This window comes from Physeter macrocephalus, chromosome 14, assembly GCF_002837175.3.
Source record: "Physeter macrocephalus isolate SW-GA chromosome 14, ASM283717v5, whole genome shotgun sequence".
Lineage (NCBI taxonomy): Eukaryota > Metazoa > Chordata > Mammalia > Artiodactyla > Physeteridae > Physeter > Physeter macrocephalus.
In genome coordinates this window covers 73,377,855-73,400,461 of record NC_041227.1, presented here as the reverse complement: position 1 = coordinate 73,400,461, position 22,607 = coordinate 73,377,855, and the positions used below count along the sequence as shown (strand labels likewise).

Sequence of the window (22,607 nt, the reverse complement as noted above, 5' to 3'; positions counted from 1 at the left end):
ATCCAGAGCTTAAGTCATCTCCAATAATACCACGTCCACAAGTTGTTTACCAATCATTATTCCGTCTTTGTAAGGGAGATGAAAGAAGAGATCCTATAACTAGTGCCATGTATATGGTAACTTTCCATACCATCCCAATTGTAATTCATTATCACCCAGCCATATTCAAATTCAAACGACAAGTAACTAATTTACTTTCATGCACAGCAAGAGATGCTATGCAGGATAATAAACTTACACCACAACTAGAGAATTAGCTGCCAATCTCTGTACTTTCCAAGTGACAGTTTTTATATATAATGGTTGAAATAAAAAGTATTTAAACAGCTCCCCTTGTAATATTACCTCACAACTAAACAAATAATTCATTTTTAATATAAAAGAGATTCTTGGTTTTCTAGGGTTATGATCAGTTAAAAGACAAATGACAGGGATAAATCCATAAATAATCCAAAACTGTAGTTTTAGTCAATAGTATAAGCACCTTCTCTCACCATATCATTCTCTGGATCTGCCAAAAACAAAGCAATATGTCTCTTTTCCTCACCGGGTTGTTGCTAATATTTAAATGATTAAACAAAATAGAGCACCAGTAAAAATCAGGAGTCAGACTTCCATAGACAGCTATGTAATTCCAATCACTGAAAACTTATAAAATCCCCCAGAGAAAAGGAAATAGCATGGTTTCCACAGGGACATTATCATAACTAACTTATCAACAAAATGGATTTGTTTTCTGTTTGCCTGTTTGCACCTGGGGAGGGGAGGTAAAATAAAGAATCAGTACGTGGATTTATTTAAACATTCAAAAAGCTTAGTAACATTCTAATATATCATTCAGCTACACTGAAGAAATTCACTGTGTAATCAGAGAGAATGTGAGATTAACAAATATGTTCTAAAGAGAAAACATTAAGTTTTTATTATTAGTTGTTATTTTTAAAAGTAGGAATAATGTGGGAATCTCCGTAATGTGGGAATTTCCTGGTGGTCCAGTGGCTGAGAGCATGGGTTCAATCCCTGGTTGGGGAACTAAGATCCTGCAAGTCATGAGGCTCTGCCCGGTGGGGTGGGGAGTAGGAATAATGTGCCCAGTCCATTCTCCTTAGATCAAGACCCATATGGCCAATAACACACAAGACTGCTGTCACCTGGATGCCTCAGTAATCCCTCAAATCCAACTTCTAAAACTAAACTCTTACTACTCCTCCACTCCCTCCCAGACTTGCTCTTTAACAGATACTCCCAATCTCACTGAATGGCCCTAGTGTCCAAGTCAGAAACCAGGGAATCATCCTAACCTCTTCAGTCCCTAACTGTAACCACTTATGTGTCCTTTCTCTCCAATAAAAGAACCATTCTCCAAATCCAGCTTTTGATCCTCATTTCTCATCCAGTCATAACATTTTAAAACAGGTTAACTGGCCTTACTGGTAATCCTCTTCTTCTCTGGTCCTTTGTGCTTCTCACACTCACAACCTTTTCTCAGTCTTGTTTTTAAACCCATTTCTTCTGATTTAAAAATCTCACTTGGCGGGCTTCCCTGGGGGCGCAGTGGTTGAGAGTCCGCCTGCCGATGCAGGGGACACGGGTTCATGCCCCGGTCCGGGAAGATGCCGCATGCCGCGGAGCGGCTGGGCCCGTGAGCCATGGCCTCTGAGCTGCAGGAGACGCGGGTTCGTGCCCCGGTCCGGGAAGATCCCACATGCCGCGGAGCGGCTGGGCCCGTGAGCCGCGGCCGCTGAGCCTGCGCTCCGCAACGGGAGAGGCCGCGACAGTGAGAGGCCCGCGTAGAGCAAAAAAAAGAATCAGTTCCACAGTAAGATGAGATGGCTCCAGCAGTCTCACAGGCAGTTTGGAATAACCCCGTGCATATGCTAATGATCCATTTACTAACAGCCTTCCAGTCTATCTTGGAAACACTTGTTGATTCTCTAAGGTTTACAAAATAAATTCCATAAAGTACTAAAAATAATTCTGATATAGTAATATTTATCCAGAGCTTAAGTCATCTCCAATAATACCACGTCCACAAGTTGTTTACCAATCATTATTCCGTCTTTGTAAGGGAGATGAAAGAAGAGATCCTATAACTAGTGCCATGTATATGGTAACTTTCCATACCATCCCAATTGTAATTCATTATCACCCAGCCATATTCAAATTCAAACGACAAGTAACTAATTTACTTTCATGCACAGCAAGAGATGCTATGCAGGATAATAAACTTACACCACAACTAGAGAATTAGCTGCCAATCTCTGTACTTTCCAAGTGACAGTTTTTATATATAATGGTTGAAATAAAAAGTATTTAAACAGCTCCCCTTGTAATATTACCTCACAACTAAACAAATAATTCATTTTTAATATAAAAGAGATTCTTGGTTTTCTAGGGTTATGATCAGTTAAAAGACAAATGACAGGGATAAATCCATAAATAATCCAAAACTGTAGTTTTAGTCAATAGTATAAGCACCTTCTCTCACCATATCATTCTCTGGATCTGCCAAAAACAAAGCAATATGTCTCTTTTCCTCACCGGGTTGTTGCTAATATTTAAATGATTAAACAAAATAGAGCACCAGTAAAAATCAGGAGTCAGACTTCCATAGACAGCTATGTAATTCCAATCACTGAAAACTTATAAAATCCCCCAGAGAAAAGGAAATAGCATGGTTTCCACAGGGACATTATCATAACTAACTTATCAACAAAATGGATTTGTTTTCTGTTTGCCTGTTTGCACCTGGGGAGGGGAGGTAAAATAAAGAATCAGTACGTGGATTTATTTAAACATTCAAAAAGCTTAGTAACATTCTAATATATCATTCAGCTACACTGAAGAAATTCACTGTGTAATCAGAGAGAATGTGAGATTAACAAATATGTTCTAAAGAGAAAACATTAAGTTTTTATTATTAGTTGTTATTTTTAAAAGTAGGAATAATGTGGGAATCTCCGTAATGTGGGAATTTCCTGGTGGTCCAGTGGCTGAGAGCATGGGTTCAATCCCTGGTTGGGGAACTAAGATCCTGCAAGTCATGAGGCTCTGCCCGGTGGGGTGGGGAGTAGGAATAATGTGCCCAGTCCATTCTCCTTAGATCAAGACCCATATGGCCAATAACACACAAGACTGCTGTCACCTGGATGCCTCAGTAATCCCTCAAATCCAACTTCTTCTAAAACTAAACTCTTACTACTCCTCCACTCCCTCCCAGACTTGCTCTTTAACAGATACTCCCAATCTCACTGAATGGCCCTAGTGTCCAAGTCAGAAACCAGGGAATCATCCTAACCTCTTCAGTCCCTAACTGTAACCACTTATGTGTCCTTTCTCTCCAATAAAAGAACCATTCTCCAAATCCAGCTTTTGATCCTCATTTCTCATCCAGTCATAACATTTTAAAACAGGTTAACTGGCCTTACTGGTAATCCTCTTCTTCTCTGGTCCTTTGTGCTTCTCACACTCACAACCTTTTCTCAGTCTTGTTTTTAAACCCATTTCTTCTGATTTAAAAATCTCACTTGGCGGGCTTCCCTGGGGGCGCAGTGGTTGAGAGCCCGCCTGCCGATGCAGGGGACACGGGTTCATGCCCCGGTCCGGGAAGATGCCGCATGCCGCGGAGCGGCTGGGCCCGTGAGCCATGGCCTCTGAGCCTGTGCTCCGCAACGGGAGAGGCCACAACAGTGAGAGGCCCACGTACCGCAAAGAAAAAAACAAACAAACAAAAAAATCTCACTTGGCCTCAGGCCTCCTAAAATACAAATATGTTGTTGCAAAGGGAAAAATCCTCTGGCCCCCACAGTATTGAAAATCACTCCACCCATCAAGATTTTATTGTGTTTTATTTTCTATGATTTTTATTATTTTAAGGAAAAAAGAGGAAACTTTTTTTCCAACTTTTTTCAAACAATATGTATTTAAATACCAAATATTGATTGACTGAGTGTGGTTTTTCAAATAATGACAGTTTCTTCTACCCTAATACAGATCTTTTGTACCCTCCTTTGAAAATCATCATCAGTATAGCATTCTCATTCTGGGTGACCTCATCCATGCCCGTAACTTCAACTACTATCTATATATGCTAATAACTTCTATCACCAGCTCTGTCTCCTCTCTCTGAACTCCAGGCCCATATATATACTAGCAACATATACATCTCCATTTGGATATACTCAGCAATTCAATATAAGAACCTCCGTAACTAAACACTTCACTTCCTATCCGTCCCCCACCACCCTTGACAGTCAAAACAAAAGAAACACTACTTGATCCTCTTCCATGAAACCCCACACCTCAGATTGGGACTCAAACCCAATCACATCTCAGATGGGACTTGAACCCACAATCTCCCTGCTGAAACCACACACCTGGTCTCAGGACTAATGAAGCTCAGGTTCTTTATGCCTCAGTGCAGAAGGAATGCAGCGAGAGGCAAAGCCATAGGCAAGAAGTAGATTTATTAATATAGGATGCTTGTGAAGGATGCAAGCAGTCAGGCAAGGGAGTTTTCCCCAAGACCTAAGTGGGAAAGCAGGTTTATTTAGGGAAATACACACTCCACAGACAGAGTGTGGGCCCTCTCAGAAGGCAACAGGCCCTGGAATATGGGATGGTTAGTTTTTATGGGCTGGGTAATTTCATAGGCTAAGCAATAGGAAGATTACTCCAACTATTTGGGGGAAGGGGCAGGGATTTCCAGGAATTGGGCCACTGCCCACTTTCTGGCCTTTTATGGTTGGCCTCAAACAGTCAGGGCACCTGTGGGTGTCATTTACAATATTCTAATGTATCGCAATGAGCGTATACTGAGGCTCAAGGTCTACTGGAAGTAGATTCTTCCCCAAACTTGGGCCTAATCGGTTCTAACCACTTTATGTCCTCAGGGGCTATGTCATTCTTTTAAGGTTGTGCCCTGCCCCCTTCCCTCCTGTCTCACAGGGTCCTCTATATCAGAGAAGAACACCACTAACCAAGTGATAACCAAAACATAACCCTTGATTCCTCCCCAATCAATCACCAAACGCTGTCAAATCTACTTAATTTCAGAAATCCATCAACTGTACTTCTCTCCACCTCAAGGGCTAGTAAATTTATTTAGACCACCATTATCTATTGCCTAGATTATTTAATTATTTAATCACCATCTAGTTGCCACTAGTCTCAAGGCTGCAGATCCATTCTCAATGCTGCAGCCACAGTGATCTTCCTAACCTAAAAGCCTGCTTCTTTCCTGTTCAAATTTTTCAACAGCCTCCACTAAATTTAAGGCAAAGTCCAAACTCCTCAGCCTATCTCACAAGGACCTGTGATGCAGCCCTTTTCTGTATCTCTCATCACTGCATCTCCATTCCCACTTCTTCACTCCAGCCATATGAAACTTCTTTCAGGTTTTCAAAATTGGGAATTCCCTGGTGGTCCAGTGGTTAGGACTCAGCGCTCTCACTGCCAGGGGCCCGGGTCAGATCCCTGGTCAGGGAACTAAGATCCCACAAGCTGCCGAGTGCAGCCAAAACAAACAAAAAAACAAACAAAAACAGCGCACTGAGATATAACTGGCAAAATAAACTAAATTCTAACCATCCTTTGGATCTCAACTTAAAAGCAACCTTCCCCAGGAAACGTTCCCTTAACCCTAAAATGTGGCAGACTGTACTATTCTTTCCAAATATCCACCTCTCTTCCCTAAAAGGATTCTACACCTCCACCCACTGCCATGTGGCTTGCAATGCCTCCTGGGAAGAGGAAAGCACATCCCCTCCCCACAGATGTTGGGCCCCGCCACATAACTTGCTTTGACCAATAGATGTGATGGACACCACTTCCAGGAAGAAGCTTAAAGAGCTGTCATGGTTTCCTCCTGATCTTTCTGCCACTAGAAAAGGACACTGCAGACAGGGACTGCTCCTTCAGCCTGAAAATTGTAATAAGAAAAATGTGCCTTTCCTTTTTTTTCACCCGTTTCCTTTTTATCAAATGTGGCCCTAGAAAAATTTTAATTACATGTGGCTCACATCACATTTCTGTTGGATAGCACTATAAACCTAACGATTACGTCTAGGAATGAATGTCCTCTGACAACACAATTTTTAACTGACTAGTCATTCAAATTAGATTAATTTCAAAAGTCTAAAACTGAAATTTCTACAACCACCCCTAACATTAGGTAGTTTTAAGTTTATGTAACTCTGTTCTGGTTATTACTTTGACTTATGCTAAGAGAAAAGTCAAAGAAAAAATGAAAATGAAAGGAGGAAAAAAGAAGCCCATGAGAAGGATATTCAAGGACTTCCCTGGTGGTGCAGTGCTTAAGAATCCGCCTGCCAATGCAGCGGACATGGGATCGAGCCCTGGGCTGGGACGATCCCACAGGCCACGGAGCAACTAAGCCCATGCGCCACAACAACTGAAGCCCGCACACCTAGAGCCCGTGCTCCACAACAACAGAAGCCACCGCAACGAGAAGCCCACGCACCACAAAGAAGACCCAACACAGCCCCCCAAAAATAATAATAATTAATTATTTTTTTACAAAAAGAAGGATGTTGAGTCAGCTGGCTCTAAATCCTATTTCAGATTTTAGGTTACCAAAATAAGTCAATCACTCTCAAATAACCGCTCAAAGCAAATGCCATTTGTGGTTTTTATGTTCCAGTGACTGCTGCACTTATAATTGCAGACAAAATGTCAAAGCAATTCTCCAAAGGTTGTGTAAGCTATAAATGATTAAGTTCAAATCCTAGACTATCTCATAATGCATCTACTTTTTCAAGAGTTCAAGAGCTACTTCCTTACCACCATATACTGTGCTTCTTTGTTCTCTTTAGCCTTGTAAGTATTGTTTCTTTCAATAAAGTACCTGATAGCCTGAAAGGAAGTGGCCCATAAAAGTATGGAGGTTAAATAAGCATAACTATAACGCTAAGAGTGCTAAGTGAGAAGACAAAGCACCAACTCAAGGTTGCTTTTTATCCCTTTTTTCTCTCTTTGGACCAGTCTGTCATTAAGTTAAAAATAACTCTAATCTGATAATAACCTGTTACTTTAAAGAAATTAAATTATAAAAATCGACATAAGAGCTCAGTATTCCAACTGCCCAATAAAATCCTGTCTTGCAACTACAACTTAACCCCAGCTCTTAAAACTCTAGGCAAATCAAGTTATTCTTGCCTAGAGCCAGAAGAACTGTATATTCTAATACCCCCTCCTTATTACACCATCTAAAAGTTCTCATATTGATGCTACTAAGGTTATGAACTAGTTTCTAGGCTTTAGAAACTAGGATAAAGCAAAACAAAAAAAATATTAATCTACAGCAGGCTACTTGTAGGTTCAGTTCCTCCTTAAAAATCTATCTTGACTTAAACACAGTCAGGGCAGAATTCTATTGTCAAATAATCACATCAAGAAGTGATTCCGATAAAGTTAATTTTTCCAACCAAGATCTACTGTCTTGCCTGCAGTAGTACTATCCTAGAAAGCAATGTACCATAGATTTAAAGCTACAGTACAATAAACATCAATATATAACCCAGTCATTAAGTGTGCGCATCATTCACAACCACTCTAAGTTTAATGAAGATGTACAATACCTTCAAGAACACAATGCTCACAGCTTTAAGTCAATAAAACACCATACTAATTTGCCATAGAATATACATGCAACCAAAAGGTAGGTATTAGGAGAAAATTAAAGTATAAAGTCCTATTAAAACATAATTATAACTATAAATTAAGAACTGGAAATAACAATACTTCAAATGCAGCAGTTACCCAACCACATACTTGTTCTCCTCTATGAAATCACTAATAGCCTATAAAGAAATATGCCAACCTGCCAACCACACAGAACAATTGTTTTAAAACCATCCTCAAAGTGCTTCCACTTGTAGAAATTACCAAGGGAGCAATTTTCCCCCAATATGTAACACAATTTAAGAGCTCCTTTGTTAAAAGGGTTCTAAATACTAGTACGGGAAATTTTAAAGATGAAGAATTTTTATTAAATACATAACAGTTAAAAAGTTCCACGTATCAGTTTTCAACTGTCATCATTAAAAGAAACTCCTCATATGTATCACTGTATTTCAGTGATTTCAGTAAATGATATGAAAAAGCCGAGGCTGCCAGTTCTAAATTAGCTATTTACAGCAATTTTTTACAGAGCTCAGTACCTAGTACAGACTTAGAATCTGTCTCCTCCCTATCGCAGTTTCTGATACTCCACTAGAACCAGACCTGAAAAATCAACATCCAGTAATATTAGTGTGAATAACCATCAACTGCTCAAAAGATGACATCTGAAAAGGATATGGCAGATTCCCAAAAGTAATTTTCTACTTCACTGATGTTTTGGAATGCTATTAAAAAAAAAATTGGGCACTTTTTTAGAATAAAGTATTTGATAGAGCTAGAGCACTTCTCCAAAACAATCCAAAAGTCCTAACAGGACAAGAAAAAGAACCAGATTACCACTCCGACCCCTCCCTTAAATGCACCTTATCATACCATAAACTGACACAAACAATGGACTAACATTATTAAAAGTGAAAGAATAGCATTCCATGTTCCTCTCTTGATTTACTTTCAGGGATGAGGTACGAAGAGCACTGAATTCTACTCCTGATTCTCATCATTTACGGAGTGTGTGACCTTTAGCAAGCCAACCTCAACTGTGTGGGCCCACTTGGCATACCCAAGCAGGAGAACCCCACCATCTCCAAGATCCATTTCAGCTCTGAAATGCTCTAGCTGCATTTCTTCAAGAGCCCTCCTACAGCATCGACTCAACTTGCCAAATCGCTTTGTATGTAAACACCTAACATCCACAAACTGCATTCAAACAAGAATGAGGTTATCCCATAAAGCATTACATTAAAGGGAGGATCAAAGAGAAATGAAATCAAATGATATAGCTCACACCGGCACTTCCTTCCATACTGAAGCAAGCAAACTGAAGCTACTAATAAATCAAGTCCTTCCAAAGGGAAAGGGGTGATAAAACTAAAGAATACATTACCCTTCACTCTTGAAGCTTTCTGTACACTAAAGAAAGCCTGATTCAGAAAACTTTTTTACACTTGAGCTTCAAAAAGGACGCATCTGGCATCCATAAAAAAAGTGAATAAGTCGTACAACTTTCAACTAAAAGACTAATAAGCTTGTGCAAGGAACCTTAAGCAATGATTAGAGGAAAGGATGCTTCTTATTTAAAACATCGGCCTCGTGTTTCTAAAATACAACATAAAAACTTTAAGCGTGTCTTTTTGAAACGCTGTTAAAACACAAGTACTGATCTACCGTACATCGTCAAAATTCCAAATCTGTGCATGCCCAGGGAAGGAAGGCATCCGCTCCTCCAAGGTAACTTTTTTACCGCCTCTTCTCTAAGTCTGGACATTCATTCTTGATTTTGTGCCTCACAATCCTGTCAGTTCATCACCAGCCTAAAGTCCACTCGGGAGGAGCAAAACACAAATATCCCCGCAGAGATCCGGGAAGACGCAGTCGCGACTTGTACAACCCAGATCACGAGGCCGCTCAAGTACAATTTCCAAAACTTAAGTGGAAGGCTTAATTTAAAAAGAAAAAAGCAGCAGCAAAGGAAACCCCGCTCACCCCTCGGTACTTAGGGCCTAAAGCCAACCCCCTGGGGAGGGGGGGGCAGGGCGGGATAGAGGGTCGTTCATCGACAGCGAGGCCCGGTGACAAAGTGCGGGGCCGAGGAAAGGATGGAGGGCGCAGGGCTCCGGGGCGGCCTGAGCCGGGCCGGCCCGCCCGCCCACCCTCCCGGAACGGCGGGCCTGGGGCTCGGGCTCGGGATGCTGGCCCGCCAGCGCCGGGCGCGCTGACAGCTGCCACCGGCGCGGGGCTGCGCGGCCCACCCCGCCCCACCCCACCCCGCGGGCGGCCTGGCCGGCACGACTGGAAAAGGATACTCCCGGGTGCGGAAGGCCTCCTGAGTGTGCGCGATGGTGAAGAGCGGCTCCTCGCCGGGAAGCGGCTTCACCAGCGGGAAAGGCTTGCGGCCCAGGAGCGGCGCCATCGCGGCGGCGGCAGCGGCGGGGAAGGCGGCTGCTCCTCGGCGAGCCCGCGGCGCAACACTAGGCCCCGCGGCCCGGAGCGAGCGCCTGGCTCCCGGGGGTGGGATGGGGGAGGGGAGGGGTGAGAGGGCGGCGCGAACTCGGCTCCTTCAGTGCTAGCGCCGCCGCGCTAGGGCCATGGAAAGGGACGCAAGGGCACAGAACTCCCACGCACACTGCCGCGCCGCTCCGAAGCTTCCGGCCAACCTTCTCTACGGGTCCCCGCGTTCGGCAGTCACGACTCGCCCTCAGCTGCACCGGAGGAAATTATTGAAAAATGGCGGGAGATTCCCCTCCTCCCCCCGGTCCAGCCAGCGCACACACTAACATGCTCCCCTGTGGCGCCGGTGGCGAATGCTCCAATAGGCGGAGAGCTGGTCAGCACCCAGAGTTTATTGGCTCAGAGGAGCTGCCGCTCTGCGATTGGGTCCCTCCCCCTTCCCGGGCCGCCTAGTTGGGTTGCAGCGCACTAGAGGGCAGTATGAAGAGGTGAAAGGTCACGTTATGTAAGCGCCAGTGACAGGAGCGGGCCTCCAGCGGCGGAGTTGAAAGTGGGGGACAGCGGGGGACCGAAAGGCCGGGAATTCAAAGAGGTCAGGCCAGAGAAGCCCTCTAACATATACAGACACTGCGCCATCTGTCACCGAAGGCGACACCGACATCCGGGCACCACTGTCCGTGTGGTGCGCCGGAGGGGGGAGGGGGAGCGCGCGGCCAGGGGCTTTGTCTTTTCACTTGGGCTCCGCCCCCTTCTTAAAGGCGCCGCTCTCGGCCACGCCCGGAGTTGCGCGGGTGGGGCGGATGGGAGGAGGGCTTGGCGGGAAGTAACCTCCAGACCTTACCTCAGCAAAGGTTCTACGAGGGATAACTTGAGCCCCAGCCTTGCTCCCCCCAAAGTTTCCTGCTTCTAGACTAGAGTGTGGTTGAGATCTGGATATTAGTATAATGCTTGCTTCTAGGGGCTTGCTGGAAAGGATAATACAGAAGCTTCTTTGGAAAAATATATTAAACAACATGTCTATTAAAAATACATACCTTCATTCAAATAGTCTTTACTAGCACCTACAATGGTCAGGGCCCTGCGTTGGGTGCTACAGGGGAAAAAAATGAGACTTGAAAAAATGAGAGAAATAATCACAGTCCTGTGTGATGAATGCTGTACAAAGTGCGCAGTAAGAAAACAGCAATAATTGTGCCTGGAGAGTGAGAACATTTGAGCTACTTCTCCAAGCACACTACACCCACATAGTCCAAAATCTGCTTGGCTATCCAGTACAGTCAAAAACACACTTATTAATCATTCATCCCTGGTTAAATTGTCTCCCTTGGTTCAAAAATCTTCAGTGCCCAAAACATACCTTCCCAGCCTGGTCTTCGACAGGGCTAGACTGCTAGATGTCCCTGAATGGCAGCATGCCAATGCCAGACCTTTTTCTCCTTTTCTTCTCACCTTGAAGTGAGAAGGATACCCCCCGGTAAAAGGTAAGTTCTAGGTGTCAACTGGAAAACCACAAAATCACAACCTTGTGCCTGGAGAGTGAGAACATTTGAGCTACTTCTCCAAGCACACTACACCCACATAGTCCAAAATCTGCTTGGCTATCCAGTACAGTCAAAAACACACTTATTAATCATTCATCCCTGGTTAAATTGTCTCCCTTGGTTCAAAAATCTTCAGTGCCCAAAACATACCTTCCCAGCCTGGTCTTCGACAGGGCTAGACTGCTAGATGTCCCTGAATGGCAGCATGCCAATGCCAGACCTTTTTCTCCTTTTCTTCTCACCTTGAAGTGAGAAGGATACCCCCCGGTAAAAGGTAAGTTCTAGGTGTCAACTGGAAAACAACAAAAAAGCACAACCTAAAAGTTAAGAATTATGTTTTATTTGGCAGACAAAACCGAGTATTTAAGTCCAGGACACAACATCTCAGATAGCTCTGAGAGACTGCTTGGAAGAGGTAAGGGAGGAGCCAGGATACATAGGAGTTTTTGCAACAAAGACCAGGTAGTAGTCAGAACATCTAAAGATTACTGTTAAAGAAAACCAGATATCTCAAGTTAAGAAATTTAGTGCTTTTCTATGTATGGGAAGATGCAAAAGTCAGAGCTCACTGAAATCATTCCTTTGATATACACCTCAGCTATCTGGGGCCAGTATCCTGTGCTTTCTCTTCCTGAGTTTGGGGGTGGCGGGGGGGCACTGCTAGATGGCAGGCATGCCGTTTCTATCCTGAGTTCCCTCATGGCTCAGCTGTAAGGTGATGGCTTGTTGCCTGCAACATCCTTTGTTTACTGATATGGCAGGCAACATTTTTTTTTTCCATAGATATAGGTCAGACGCCATCTCTATGAAGCCCCTTCTGATCACCTAGCAGAGAAAGGAGCTCTTCTTCCTTCAGTAGCCATTTCTTCCAAGAGGATTAGGAGAAACCTCAGAGGATGTGGCATCTGAGTTGATTGTGAAGAGGTAAGTAGCACACTCCACTAGGCAGAGGAAATGAGGGATGAACTTTCTAGGCAGAGAGAGCAGCAGAGCAGACTTGGTAAATTCAGGACAATGTGCCTGAAACATAGGGATTTTTCAGGCAGAAAGTATCAAGAGATGAGAGTGGCAGAGGAAGTCATCATCCTGGCCAAAGTGTGTCAGGGTCGAATTGGAGCGACCCTATAGAAGGGAACTGCAGTAGTTTGTGGCACTGGTGGCAAGGGCCTCAAATGTGTAGCAAGATCAGTGGAGACAGGTGGCCAGATTTGAGGCACAGACTAAGTGGCTAACGGGATGGACACTTGCAGAACTGGATAACTAACGGCAGACTACACACAGAATAAGAACTCCAAAAACATGCAAAAAACAAATTGTGGAAACTTTTGATATTTCAAAAAATGCATCTAATTACACATGAGAATGGTCACCGTCGTCATTTCAGTGCTTGGGGCTGCTGTGGACTGGAATCCAGCCCTGGGGGTGGTAAAGCAGAGATCTAAAATGGGAGACTCAGTGATGGGCTCAGTTTCAGCCATAAGAACCGGAGGTACCCTGGGGAGCCATCCAGAACACAGTTGGAAATCCTGCAGACTGAAGTGGAAGCTAGAAGTGGGGCTTTGTGAATACAGCCTATTAGCTGGAGTCCCAAGAAAAGGAGCTGAGAAGTGTCTCTCCAAACAAAGAACAGTGTTTACCTTGGAGAGATGGAGTTATGGTTGGTTTTATTTTCTTATCTTTTTGTATATTTTTCCATTTGTTTTTCTACAGTGATTATATTTTCATTTTAAAATAGAAAAAAATAATAAACTTTAATGTGACTATTGCTTGGTGGTTGTCCTCCATTTCTTTCTATGGCTCCAATTTCCAAACAATGGAGCCAATTAACACAAGATTTTTTAACACCCCTCTTTCACTGATGCAGACTGAAACCCTTGATTAGACAGTTTCAGCTTGTCTTTTTTTTTTTTTTTTTTTTTGACTGCACCATGTGGCTAGCGGGGATCTTAGTTCCCTGACCAGGGATCTAACCCGTGCCCCCTGCAGTGGAAGCATGGAGTCCTAACCGCTGGACCGCCAGGGAATTCCCTACAGTTTCAGTTTCTGACTGGTATTTTCCGGCCTGTCCTGTTGGTTCCTAAACCTCAAAACATCCCAAATCTGCAGTCTATGATCTCTGTTCCCTCCATCACCTGCTCTGTGTGGGTGTTTTTAATTTCTATTAATGGCCCCACCTTCCTCACAACCTCACAGGCTCAGCCTTGACCTCTCTTGAGCTCCACAGCCATAGGGTCAATCAGATGACAGCAATTCGGCCTGCCTAAAATCGTGAACCGTCCCCTTCCTGCCATCCCCGCTGCATCCTACTTCAGTTATTTCTGGCCAAAACTACTACTGTAATGACTTTCTTTAAAAATGTTTTAAACTACATTAAAATTATGCATTTTTTCATGGTAAAATGGACATGGTTCCAAAAAGGAGACATATAAACAGAGTTAAGAAAAATAGTTCTACAAAAAGCAGCCCTGCAGTGCTCTCCCCCATCCACTTCCTGCTTCCCCCAGGCATCCATTTTCAATATGTTAAGTTGTTTCCTCTGGTATTTACCTCCCTATTTCTAAATAACATATATATTGCTGTTTTTTTTTAGTTTTTCAGTTTTAATATTAGCTGTTGACTTTCATCAGTGGAAGATGAGGACTTAGCCCTCTTATAAATCCCCCAGAAACACCATACACGTATACAAGCATATATAATTATGTTGCAACAGTTCAATCAATAGTCAGTGTATAACTTAGGATTATGAATTATTCACAAATGATCCACATGGTGAACTGATTGCATTTCCTTTCTTCTTTTGTTTCCCCTGGTTTGCCTCATGTATTTTTACTGTTTTCCATGTACCTATCGCTGTTCTATCCTCAAACTCACAGAACTCTAATTCTCCTCTTGATAAGTGCAAACATATCTGGATAAGGTTGGCAGGGTCCTTCCAACTTGTCCTCCTGCCTCCCTCTCTTTCCTCTCCATGGCATCTTGCTATGTCACTCCCCTGTTCTTGGCTTCTAATGGTTGGCTCCCTAAAGCCAACAGAGGAAAACCAAACTCTGACGTGACCTTCAAGGCCCGTCACAATCTGTCCTGTGTTTCTATTTCTTCCCTCAGACTCCTTCCTCTTCAGCAAAACTAGGCTTATCTAGGTTTCTAAATACTATTCCCCACTAAAAGGATCCTCTATTTGATTCTTTTCCAAAATCTGCCTGGTCACTTTTTATGGTCTCTTGGTCATTCATTATACTTTCAATAGCTTCCTTTGTTTAAACAAATTAATAAGACATACTTCATGTACCACATATGATTCTATTATCTGTGACATTAACAGTTTTTAGTACCTGTTAAATTTTTAAGAAAAAAACAACTAAAGATGATGAAAAAACCAACTAGAGATGACAAAAAAAAGGCAACAGAATTAACTGGGATTCTAGTTTCATCCACGACACCTGGAGCCCCTAAGAGAAATGAGAGGAATCGCTTTAGGGAATACAGAAATGAAATTTTTAAAAAATATTTAATTTGGTTGCACCAGCTCCTTAAGTTGTGGCATGTGGGCTCCTTAGTTGTGGCATGTGAACTCTTAGCTGCGGCATGTGGGATCTAGTTCCCTGACCAGGGACCAAACCCGGGCCCCCTGCATTGGGAGAAAGGCGTCCTAACCACTGCGCCACCAGGGAATTCCAAGAAATGAAATTCTTGGAGATATAGAATGTAGAATTCTTTTCCACCATGACTCTACTGTTTTCTTTTGGAATCGGGAGCAAAAAGGAACCCATGGACAAAAAGCAGACTTGTGATAGCCAGGGCCTTCGGGGGGAGGGGCAAATGGGGAATGAGGGCGTAAAGGGTATGGGTTTCTATTTGAAGTGATGAAAATGTTTGGAGCTAGACAGTGGTGATGACTGCGCAGTGCTGTGAATGTACTTAGTGCCGCTGAACTGTGCACTTTAAAATGGTTAAAATGGTACGTTTTATGGTTGTGTATTTTACCATAATAAAAAAAAAAGTTAAAGAATAAAAGTCAGCCTCCTAAGGACCTGGAGCTGTACAGTGTACACAGGTTTTCATTTGGTGTAGGCAGGGACAGAAGTATAATTCCAAGTACATGACAACTTCAAATGGAGTCTCCAAATCATTTTCATCAGAAAGTCACTCTGTGGGAGTGAAGACAACAGGCAGGGCCCAGCCCACAGAGACTTCGCTAGCACTCAGCCATCACGCCCCCCAGCCCCTGCCCTCCACAACCTTCAAGAATGAAGCACTCAGGTACCAACAAGACATATTTCAAATAGTTTAATTTTAAAAATATTCTATTCGGTGCTAAAATATGTCTTCACTCACTGTTGCCCATTTCCATTTTCTTAAACTTTTTTGAAACAAAAAATAAAATCACGAGGTTCAATTAAACATGCAGATTTCAAAGAAAAGGGAACTTTCTAGAAAGTCTGAGCTGAAGGAGTACTGTGGGAATGGGTGCTGTTGTCAGAACCTCAAATTTTCGCTGGGGCAGAGTTTGCGGCAGGAGTGCTGGGGACCGTGGCGGGAGGCAGGGGATGCTGGAATGAAATGTCCAGGTGGAAACAGCAAAAGCTGCACGTGCTGAAGGAAGGGGATGGTTACAGTGGGGGACAAAGGACTGTCAGCAGCCAGAGAGCCCATGAGAGGCAGGATAACCTCAGGAATGGGCAGAAGTGCCAGGATAGCAAGAAATCTATATGGACTTTTCCGCCCTCTCATGGAGCGAAGCCCTTCCCTTGCCTCCGGAGTCTACTCAGGCATTCTCCAACAGCAGCCTACAGGGCCCCTAGCCCTATGGGAAAGTCCATGAATCTACAGTCTCCATTCAATTCAAGTAAGCCCTAGGCACTCTCTTCTCTAGAGGATGCCTTCCACATCTCTTTCCTCTTGTAGAAGCACCAGCAGCTCAGTCCAGAGGTTCCGGAGCAGAGACTGCTACCTGGAGGTGACAGATGAACCCTGGAGTGGCCGATGCTCCAGCCTACTTGGGGTGCAAAAAGGACAGGAGTGCTCCTCTTCTCAGGATCAAGCAGACACAGGTGCCAGGGACGGGAAGATGACGTTACGACCCCCAGTCCTATGTCAGCCTTCCAGCCCAGAAGGCTCCTATGTGCAGGCTCTGGAGCCCAGTGCTTGCCCTTAGCCCAGCAGCACAGCACAGCCAGAACCAGAATGCAAGAGAGGCCTGGGGCCAGGAGGCGAAGGGCGCCAGGGTGGTGCTAGCTTTCCGACGCTGTCTGCGGCACTGCGGGCTGGCCCACACAGAAGCGCTTCAGGGGAGGCGCGCCTGAGTCTTCCTCTTCCTCAGCAATCTAGAAGCAGCCAGAGCATGGGGTCACAGGGCCATCTCTCTGAACCAGACCTCCCCTCCCACCCTAATTACAACCCAGAAGTCCACCCCCCACCGTCTCACAGATAACCAGACCTCTTCCCCTACCTTATAACCTGGAGCCCAGCGTCCGTGCTGCCTTCCCAACTACAGCACATCCCATGCTATAGAGCCAGTGCACATTAAGAGAGCCCTTGCTTTTTTCTTAGAAACTGGGAAACCCAAAGCACCTCCTTACCTGTGTCTCTAATGGAACCGGTTCTTCCTTCGTGAGGGTGGGAGGTTCATCAGCAACTTCTGAGGCAGGCAGGGAGGGCTCTGAAAAAGCAAGGTCAGCGTAACTGCAGGGCCTCCTGAGGCAGGAGTCTCCTGTGGAATCTCTGCCCCAAGCTGGGGGAGTGTTCCTGGGAGCTACGTGGAGACGCCTTGGTGAAGAGGCAACACAGGCCACAGAATCAATATCCATTACAAGAAGAAATTCACAGGATCTAGTGCAAAGAGCAGGAGCTCTGAAGTTAGAAGGAATGAAATGAGACACACAGTTCCACAAGTTACTAGCTGTGTGATCATGGCCAAGCAATTGAACTTTTCTAAGACTACTTCCTCATCTGTAAAATGGAGATAACAGCTGCCATTTCATGGGGTTTTTGAGAGAATCATACCAGGCATCAAATATGAAAAGTGCCTTCCTTACAGAGAAGTTGTGTTGCTGTTTTCTTTCTTCATTCTGTGAAAGGGGAAAATACAACCATTCCCCAAAATAGCCTCAAACAATTGACGAACGGCTTGAAGCTGCCAGCTCTGGGGCACCTTCTCTCCCCTGTGACTCCAAAGAAGAGAAACATCAAGAGCAAGAGCAAGGCCCCTCCAAGACGCTCATCGTGGGCCAACAGAGACTCACCCTCAAGGATCTCCTGGCCCAGGGTGGGGGGCTGGGAGTCATCTGTGCGGAAGTCGGAGGTGTGCGCTGGGCTCAGGGACTCGCTCTGCTGGGGGCTGGGGCTCGAGTTGGTGCTGCTGTCCACCTTGAGCTGATAGACATCAGACACGGAACTCTGGTTGCTGTTTTCATCTGAAAACCAAACATGACAAAGGCAACAGCTGAGGGTGGTCACTTTTGAGAGCAATTCAGTACAGAGCCAAGGGCCTGGTGTCTCTGCAGACAGCATGGACACAGCCGGGCACACAATGATCACGGCTGTAAACAGCCCCCCTGAACCAAAGGCAGACATTCTCGGGGCTTCTGTGCACTGCAACTTACCAACAAGAGTCTAAATGGATTAATTTAAGCATGTTCTATTTTATGACACGTATTCTAAGCACCACAAGATTGAGCCAGAATCTTTTAAGTTTATGCAACATTTATATTTCAGGAAGGTCAAGATATGCTTATTAATCCCTTCTTTATTATCCACCGGTTATAGCTGGGACCTGGTATTTTCCCACTGTCCAGTGAAGGGAGGAACACATCTGTGCCTCTCAACCTTTCTCACAATACAAGAGGTGTAGAAAATGATAGTCTGTCTGCTATTCTCAGCTGTCTGAAGGACGGTGATAGTGTCTGGAGATGGTCAGCTCGGGCCCTTGCACCTGCCTAGGCTCCATCTCACTGCCTCAAGGACCATGGGATCCCACCTGGGAAGCGCTGCCTGAAGGCTTAAAGTCATCACCGAAGTTAAAAACACAGAGTCAGCAGGGCCTTCCTCTCCCTGCCCTCCAGCAGCCAGTCACCAAATCTGCCCCACCCACTGCCCTGACTCGGCCTGTGCCCATTCCTTCCTCTCCTGTGGCCTCAGCTCAGCCCTCATGATCTCTCGCCTGGCCTCCAGCCACAGCTACCCAACTGCCCTTCCCGCAGTCTCAGGCACCCCCACTAGACCTCATACCACTGCCAGAGTGATCTTTCTAAACCCTTGTTGGTTCCCCACTGCCCACGAGATGGCCCTATCCCAACCTACAGACTCCCTTCTGATCTCCAGGCTCACCGCCTGCTGTTCTTCCCCATGCACCCTGGCTCCTGCCACACTAGACTCTACCCTAAGGGCAGCTTCAAGTACCAGTGTCTGTTATGACATGCTCTTTCCAGTCTTCCTGCAAAGCCCCTAGACATGCCAACATTCAGCTCAGGCATCACCTCCTCCACAGAGCCTCGTGTCCCAGGCTCCCTTGGGTGGAAATGACCACCCTCTCTTTTAAGCTCTTGCTGTTTCCTTTGCACACCTGCATTTACTGTATTACACACCAGTCTCCCTCCATTACACTCTGCGCAGGCAGGCTCTGTGGCTTACTGGTCCTTGAATCTCCAGTGCAGTACACAGTACCTGGCACATAGTAGGATTTCATTAAATGTTCAATGAACAAAAAGGATGAGATAGTGCCCAGACTGAGGAAATGGAGCCTCCCATGTCTCCCAGAGCTTTATGATGGAACATCTCACACAGCTAGAAAACATTTCCTTTGTATTCTCTTCCTGTACCACACTGACCTTGCAGGGACTGGGGGAGAAGTGAGGAGGGGATACCTGGTCGCTCCCAGTCTAGTTCCAAAGAGAAAATTTTAAGCCCCTTCTAGTCTTTATCCTACAATGACCACCACCTTCTATACTAAAATGGAAGTAGCATTTTATCACAAAAAAGAATAAAGCTCTGTCACTCTTCTGCTTAGGCAAATACTTTTCTTCTCCAAGCATCAGTTTTCTGAAATAGGGATGACGATAACTGCCTGGTTTATATCACAGGCTAATGTAAAGATAAAAATGAGACACTGAAGTGAAAATGCTTCATAAACGGTAGCTGCCACACAGGTATAAAAGGTAATGTTATGAGTGTAGTGCTGACTCAGGCCGGACGTCCACCGAAGACTGGTTTAGGAGGCAGAGCTTGGGCTAAGGGTGGATGGGCAGATGCCCCGGCATGGGGGGGGTCTCCTCTGAGGCACTCTCATCAAATACACAGTCTAAAGAAAAGAGCTTCTGATCCAGAAAACCGGGACCCACCATGGGGTCTGCCACCTACAAGTGATGTGACTTTAGATATGTAACCTCACCTCTCTGAGCCTCAGTTTCCGTAACTGGAAAGTGAGGAGACTGTCGTCTCTCTTGCAGGGTTATTGTGAGGTTTAAATGAAAAGCCTTCCATAAAGTGCCCAGGAAGATACCAGCAAAACAGTAGGCACTGAAATGACACACAGGCTATTCTTCTGATTATTAATGGGTCATCTAAATTTTCATTTTCCTGCAAGGAAGACATATGGATGCAACTCACCCTGGAATTCAAGAAGGAGAGAGGAATTGGCTGAGGCATCAGAGGGAAAGCCATTAGGTTCCCGGGCTGCTGAACTGTTCGATTTTGACTTTTCTTTCTAGAAAAGGAAAAAAAGAGGAATATGACAGAGCCAAGCAGAAGACTCACAGAGAGAGAGAAGGTGCTGAGACACCAGAGAGGTCTGGATTAGGAACAGGAGGAACAACAGTGGTTTCAGAATCCAGGACCCGAGGAATAACAGGATCCTGGACAAGGTGTCCCCAGGCCTCAGTGTCTCTGTCAGTAAAATGGACCCTTCCAGTGCTAATATCATGAATCGCAAGTGAGAGGCAGATACATATCTTCCACTAGAGCTCCCTGTAGGACTCTTCTGCTTTCTGCCCTGATGAGAATGCTCTGTCCAGTCCCTCCCTACATGCATGGGTGAGAAACACAAAATACCCAGTTGAGAAAAATCCCTGTTTTAGTAGCACAGCAGGGAAGAAAAAAAAAGTGAAAGAAGAAAGGACCTCTGACTGGACAAAGAAATGTAATGCAAGCAGTGACAGGACAAGGGGCCCCCGCTAGCTCTATTCCTCAGCAATCCACCACATCCACTCAAAATGATCTCCCATGTCCACCTCTGCCTTCAAGCAGGATGCAGGTTACACATGTGGGGGAACCACAGTGGGAAGGTAAGCACTAGCTTGCAACAAACAAGGAAATAATCCACAGGACAGGAAATCGTCAATCCAAGCATTTGCAAATGAGGGCATCCCAAGAGCCAAAAGTTCAAATCTGAATAATCTCAAATTTACTAATTCATACTTTTTATACTTGCCTATTTATTGTACGTGCATTGTACTAGTAATACAACTTAGTGTTTCTTAATACTCTCAATACTAGCTCGGCAATAAATCAACTGTACACACATATGCAGTCCTTCCCTTCATTTTTTCATATGCAAACATAATTTTAATGTAATTACACTTTACCATTTGACTGCAGAGGCTACATAAACATGATTTTTACTAGCTGCACAATATTCCAGATATCATAATCACTTAATCACTACTCAACTAGTGGACATTTAGCTTTACCTTTAGGATTGTTTTTGTTTATTGCTAGTAGGAATAAACCCACAATGTTCAACTTTCACTTTTTCCTGGATTATGTGACTAAATTCACAAAAAAAATTCCTTCTAGATCAAAAAGTATAAACTAAACATATTTTTCTTAAAATACACTGTGGCTCACTCACCACTCTCTACAAGGAGGTTGGCAATATATCTGGAGTACAAGCATCACGGCACCCATGCCAACATTTGGCTTTATCATTATTTTTTTCTGATCTCTCATTTACCTTTATTTTAATGATTCTGTGCTCACATAAAATATGCATTCACTATAAGAAATTCTGAAAATACAGAAAAAGAAATGAAAATCACCTGTACAACCAGAAACAACCTATACATATATCTGTATGAAAATGGCTCATGATTCAGCATTACAACTTGCTCCCCCTCCCCCATTCACCATATTAAAAACATTTTTCTCTGCGAACATGGCGCCGCAAGTGGTGCGGAGCGTGCGGGCCACGGTCTGCAGCCTGCGTGCCACCTCTGCGCCCAACACGTCCTGCCCGCTGCGGCCCTGGGGACTGCGGGCGGGCACCAACCGGGCGCTGCGCACCGGACCCGCTCTGCTGTCGGGTTGTAAATTCACAGACAAACATGAATGGGTAACAACAGAAAACGGTGGCGTGCGGGCCACGGTCTGCAGCCTGCGTGCCACCTCTGCGCCCAACACGTCCTGCCCGCTGCGGCCCTGGGGACTGCGGGCGGGCACCAACCGGGCGCTGCGCACCGGACCCGCTCTGCTGTCGGGTTGTAAATTCACAGACAAACATGAATGGGTAACGACAGAAAACGGTGTTGGAACAGTGGGAATCAGCAATTTTGCACAGGAAGTTTTAGGAGATGTTGTTTACTGTAGTCTGCCTGAAGTTGGGACAAAATTGAACAAACAAGAGGAATTTGGTGCTTTGGAAAGTGTGAAAGCTGGGAGTGAACTCCATTCTCCTCTATCAGGAGATGTAACAGAAATGAAGCTCTAGCAGAAAATCCAGGACTTGTCAACAAATCTTGTTAAAATTAATGAAGCTCTAGCAGAAAATCCAGGACTTGTCAACAAATCTTGTTATGAAGATGGTTGGCTGATCAAGATGACACTCAGTAAGCCTTCAGAACTAGATGAACTAATGAGTGAGGAAGCATATGAGAAATACATAAAATCTATTGAGGAGTGAAAATGGGACCCCTAAATAATCCAGTTTGAAACAACTTAATCTAGCATAGTTGTCTTAAATTAGTGGTGGATAGATTTTTAAAAAGC

The 22,607-nt window shown here is 44.6% G+C and overlaps 2 protein-coding genes and 1 pseudogene across 4 annotated transcripts in view; 1 reads left to right on the top strand and 2 right to left on the bottom strand.

The window, feature by feature from the left end:
- The window catches only part of BAZ1B (bromodomain adjacent to zinc finger domain 1B), a 72,472-nt gene extending 62,093 nt beyond the window's left edge, over nucleotides 1-10,379 (bottom strand). For all 3 annotated transcript variants that reach the window (XM_028498271.2, XM_028498270.2, XM_024119113.3), the window contains exon 1: nucleotides 9,945-10,379. In XM_028498271.2, the coding sequence (XP_028354072.1) occupies nucleotides 9,945-10,051 (107 nt within the window). In that variant the 5' untranslated portion in view covers nucleotides 10,052-10,379. The remainder of the gene's footprint in view (nucleotides 1-9,944) is intronic.
- Nucleotides 10,380-15,902: 5,523 nt separating this feature from the next.
- BCL7B (BAF chromatin remodeling complex subunit BCL7B) lies at nucleotides 15,903-20,655 on the bottom strand. The gene is made up of 5 exons (XM_055089752.1): nucleotides 20,650-20,655; nucleotides 20,235-20,331; nucleotides 17,873-18,043; nucleotides 17,210-17,289; nucleotides 15,903-16,954 (listed from the first exon to the last, which is right to left on the bottom strand). Exons 1-5 carry the CDS (start codon nucleotides 20,653-20,655, stop codon nucleotides 16,862-16,864), a joined length of 447 nt encoding a protein of 148 aa, XP_054945727.1. The 3' UTR covers nucleotides 15,903-16,861.
- Nucleotides 20,243-22,601, top strand: LOC129392780 (glycine cleavage system H protein, mitochondrial-like; annotated as a pseudogene).
- The last annotated feature ends 6 nt before the right edge of the window (nucleotides 22,602-22,607 follow it).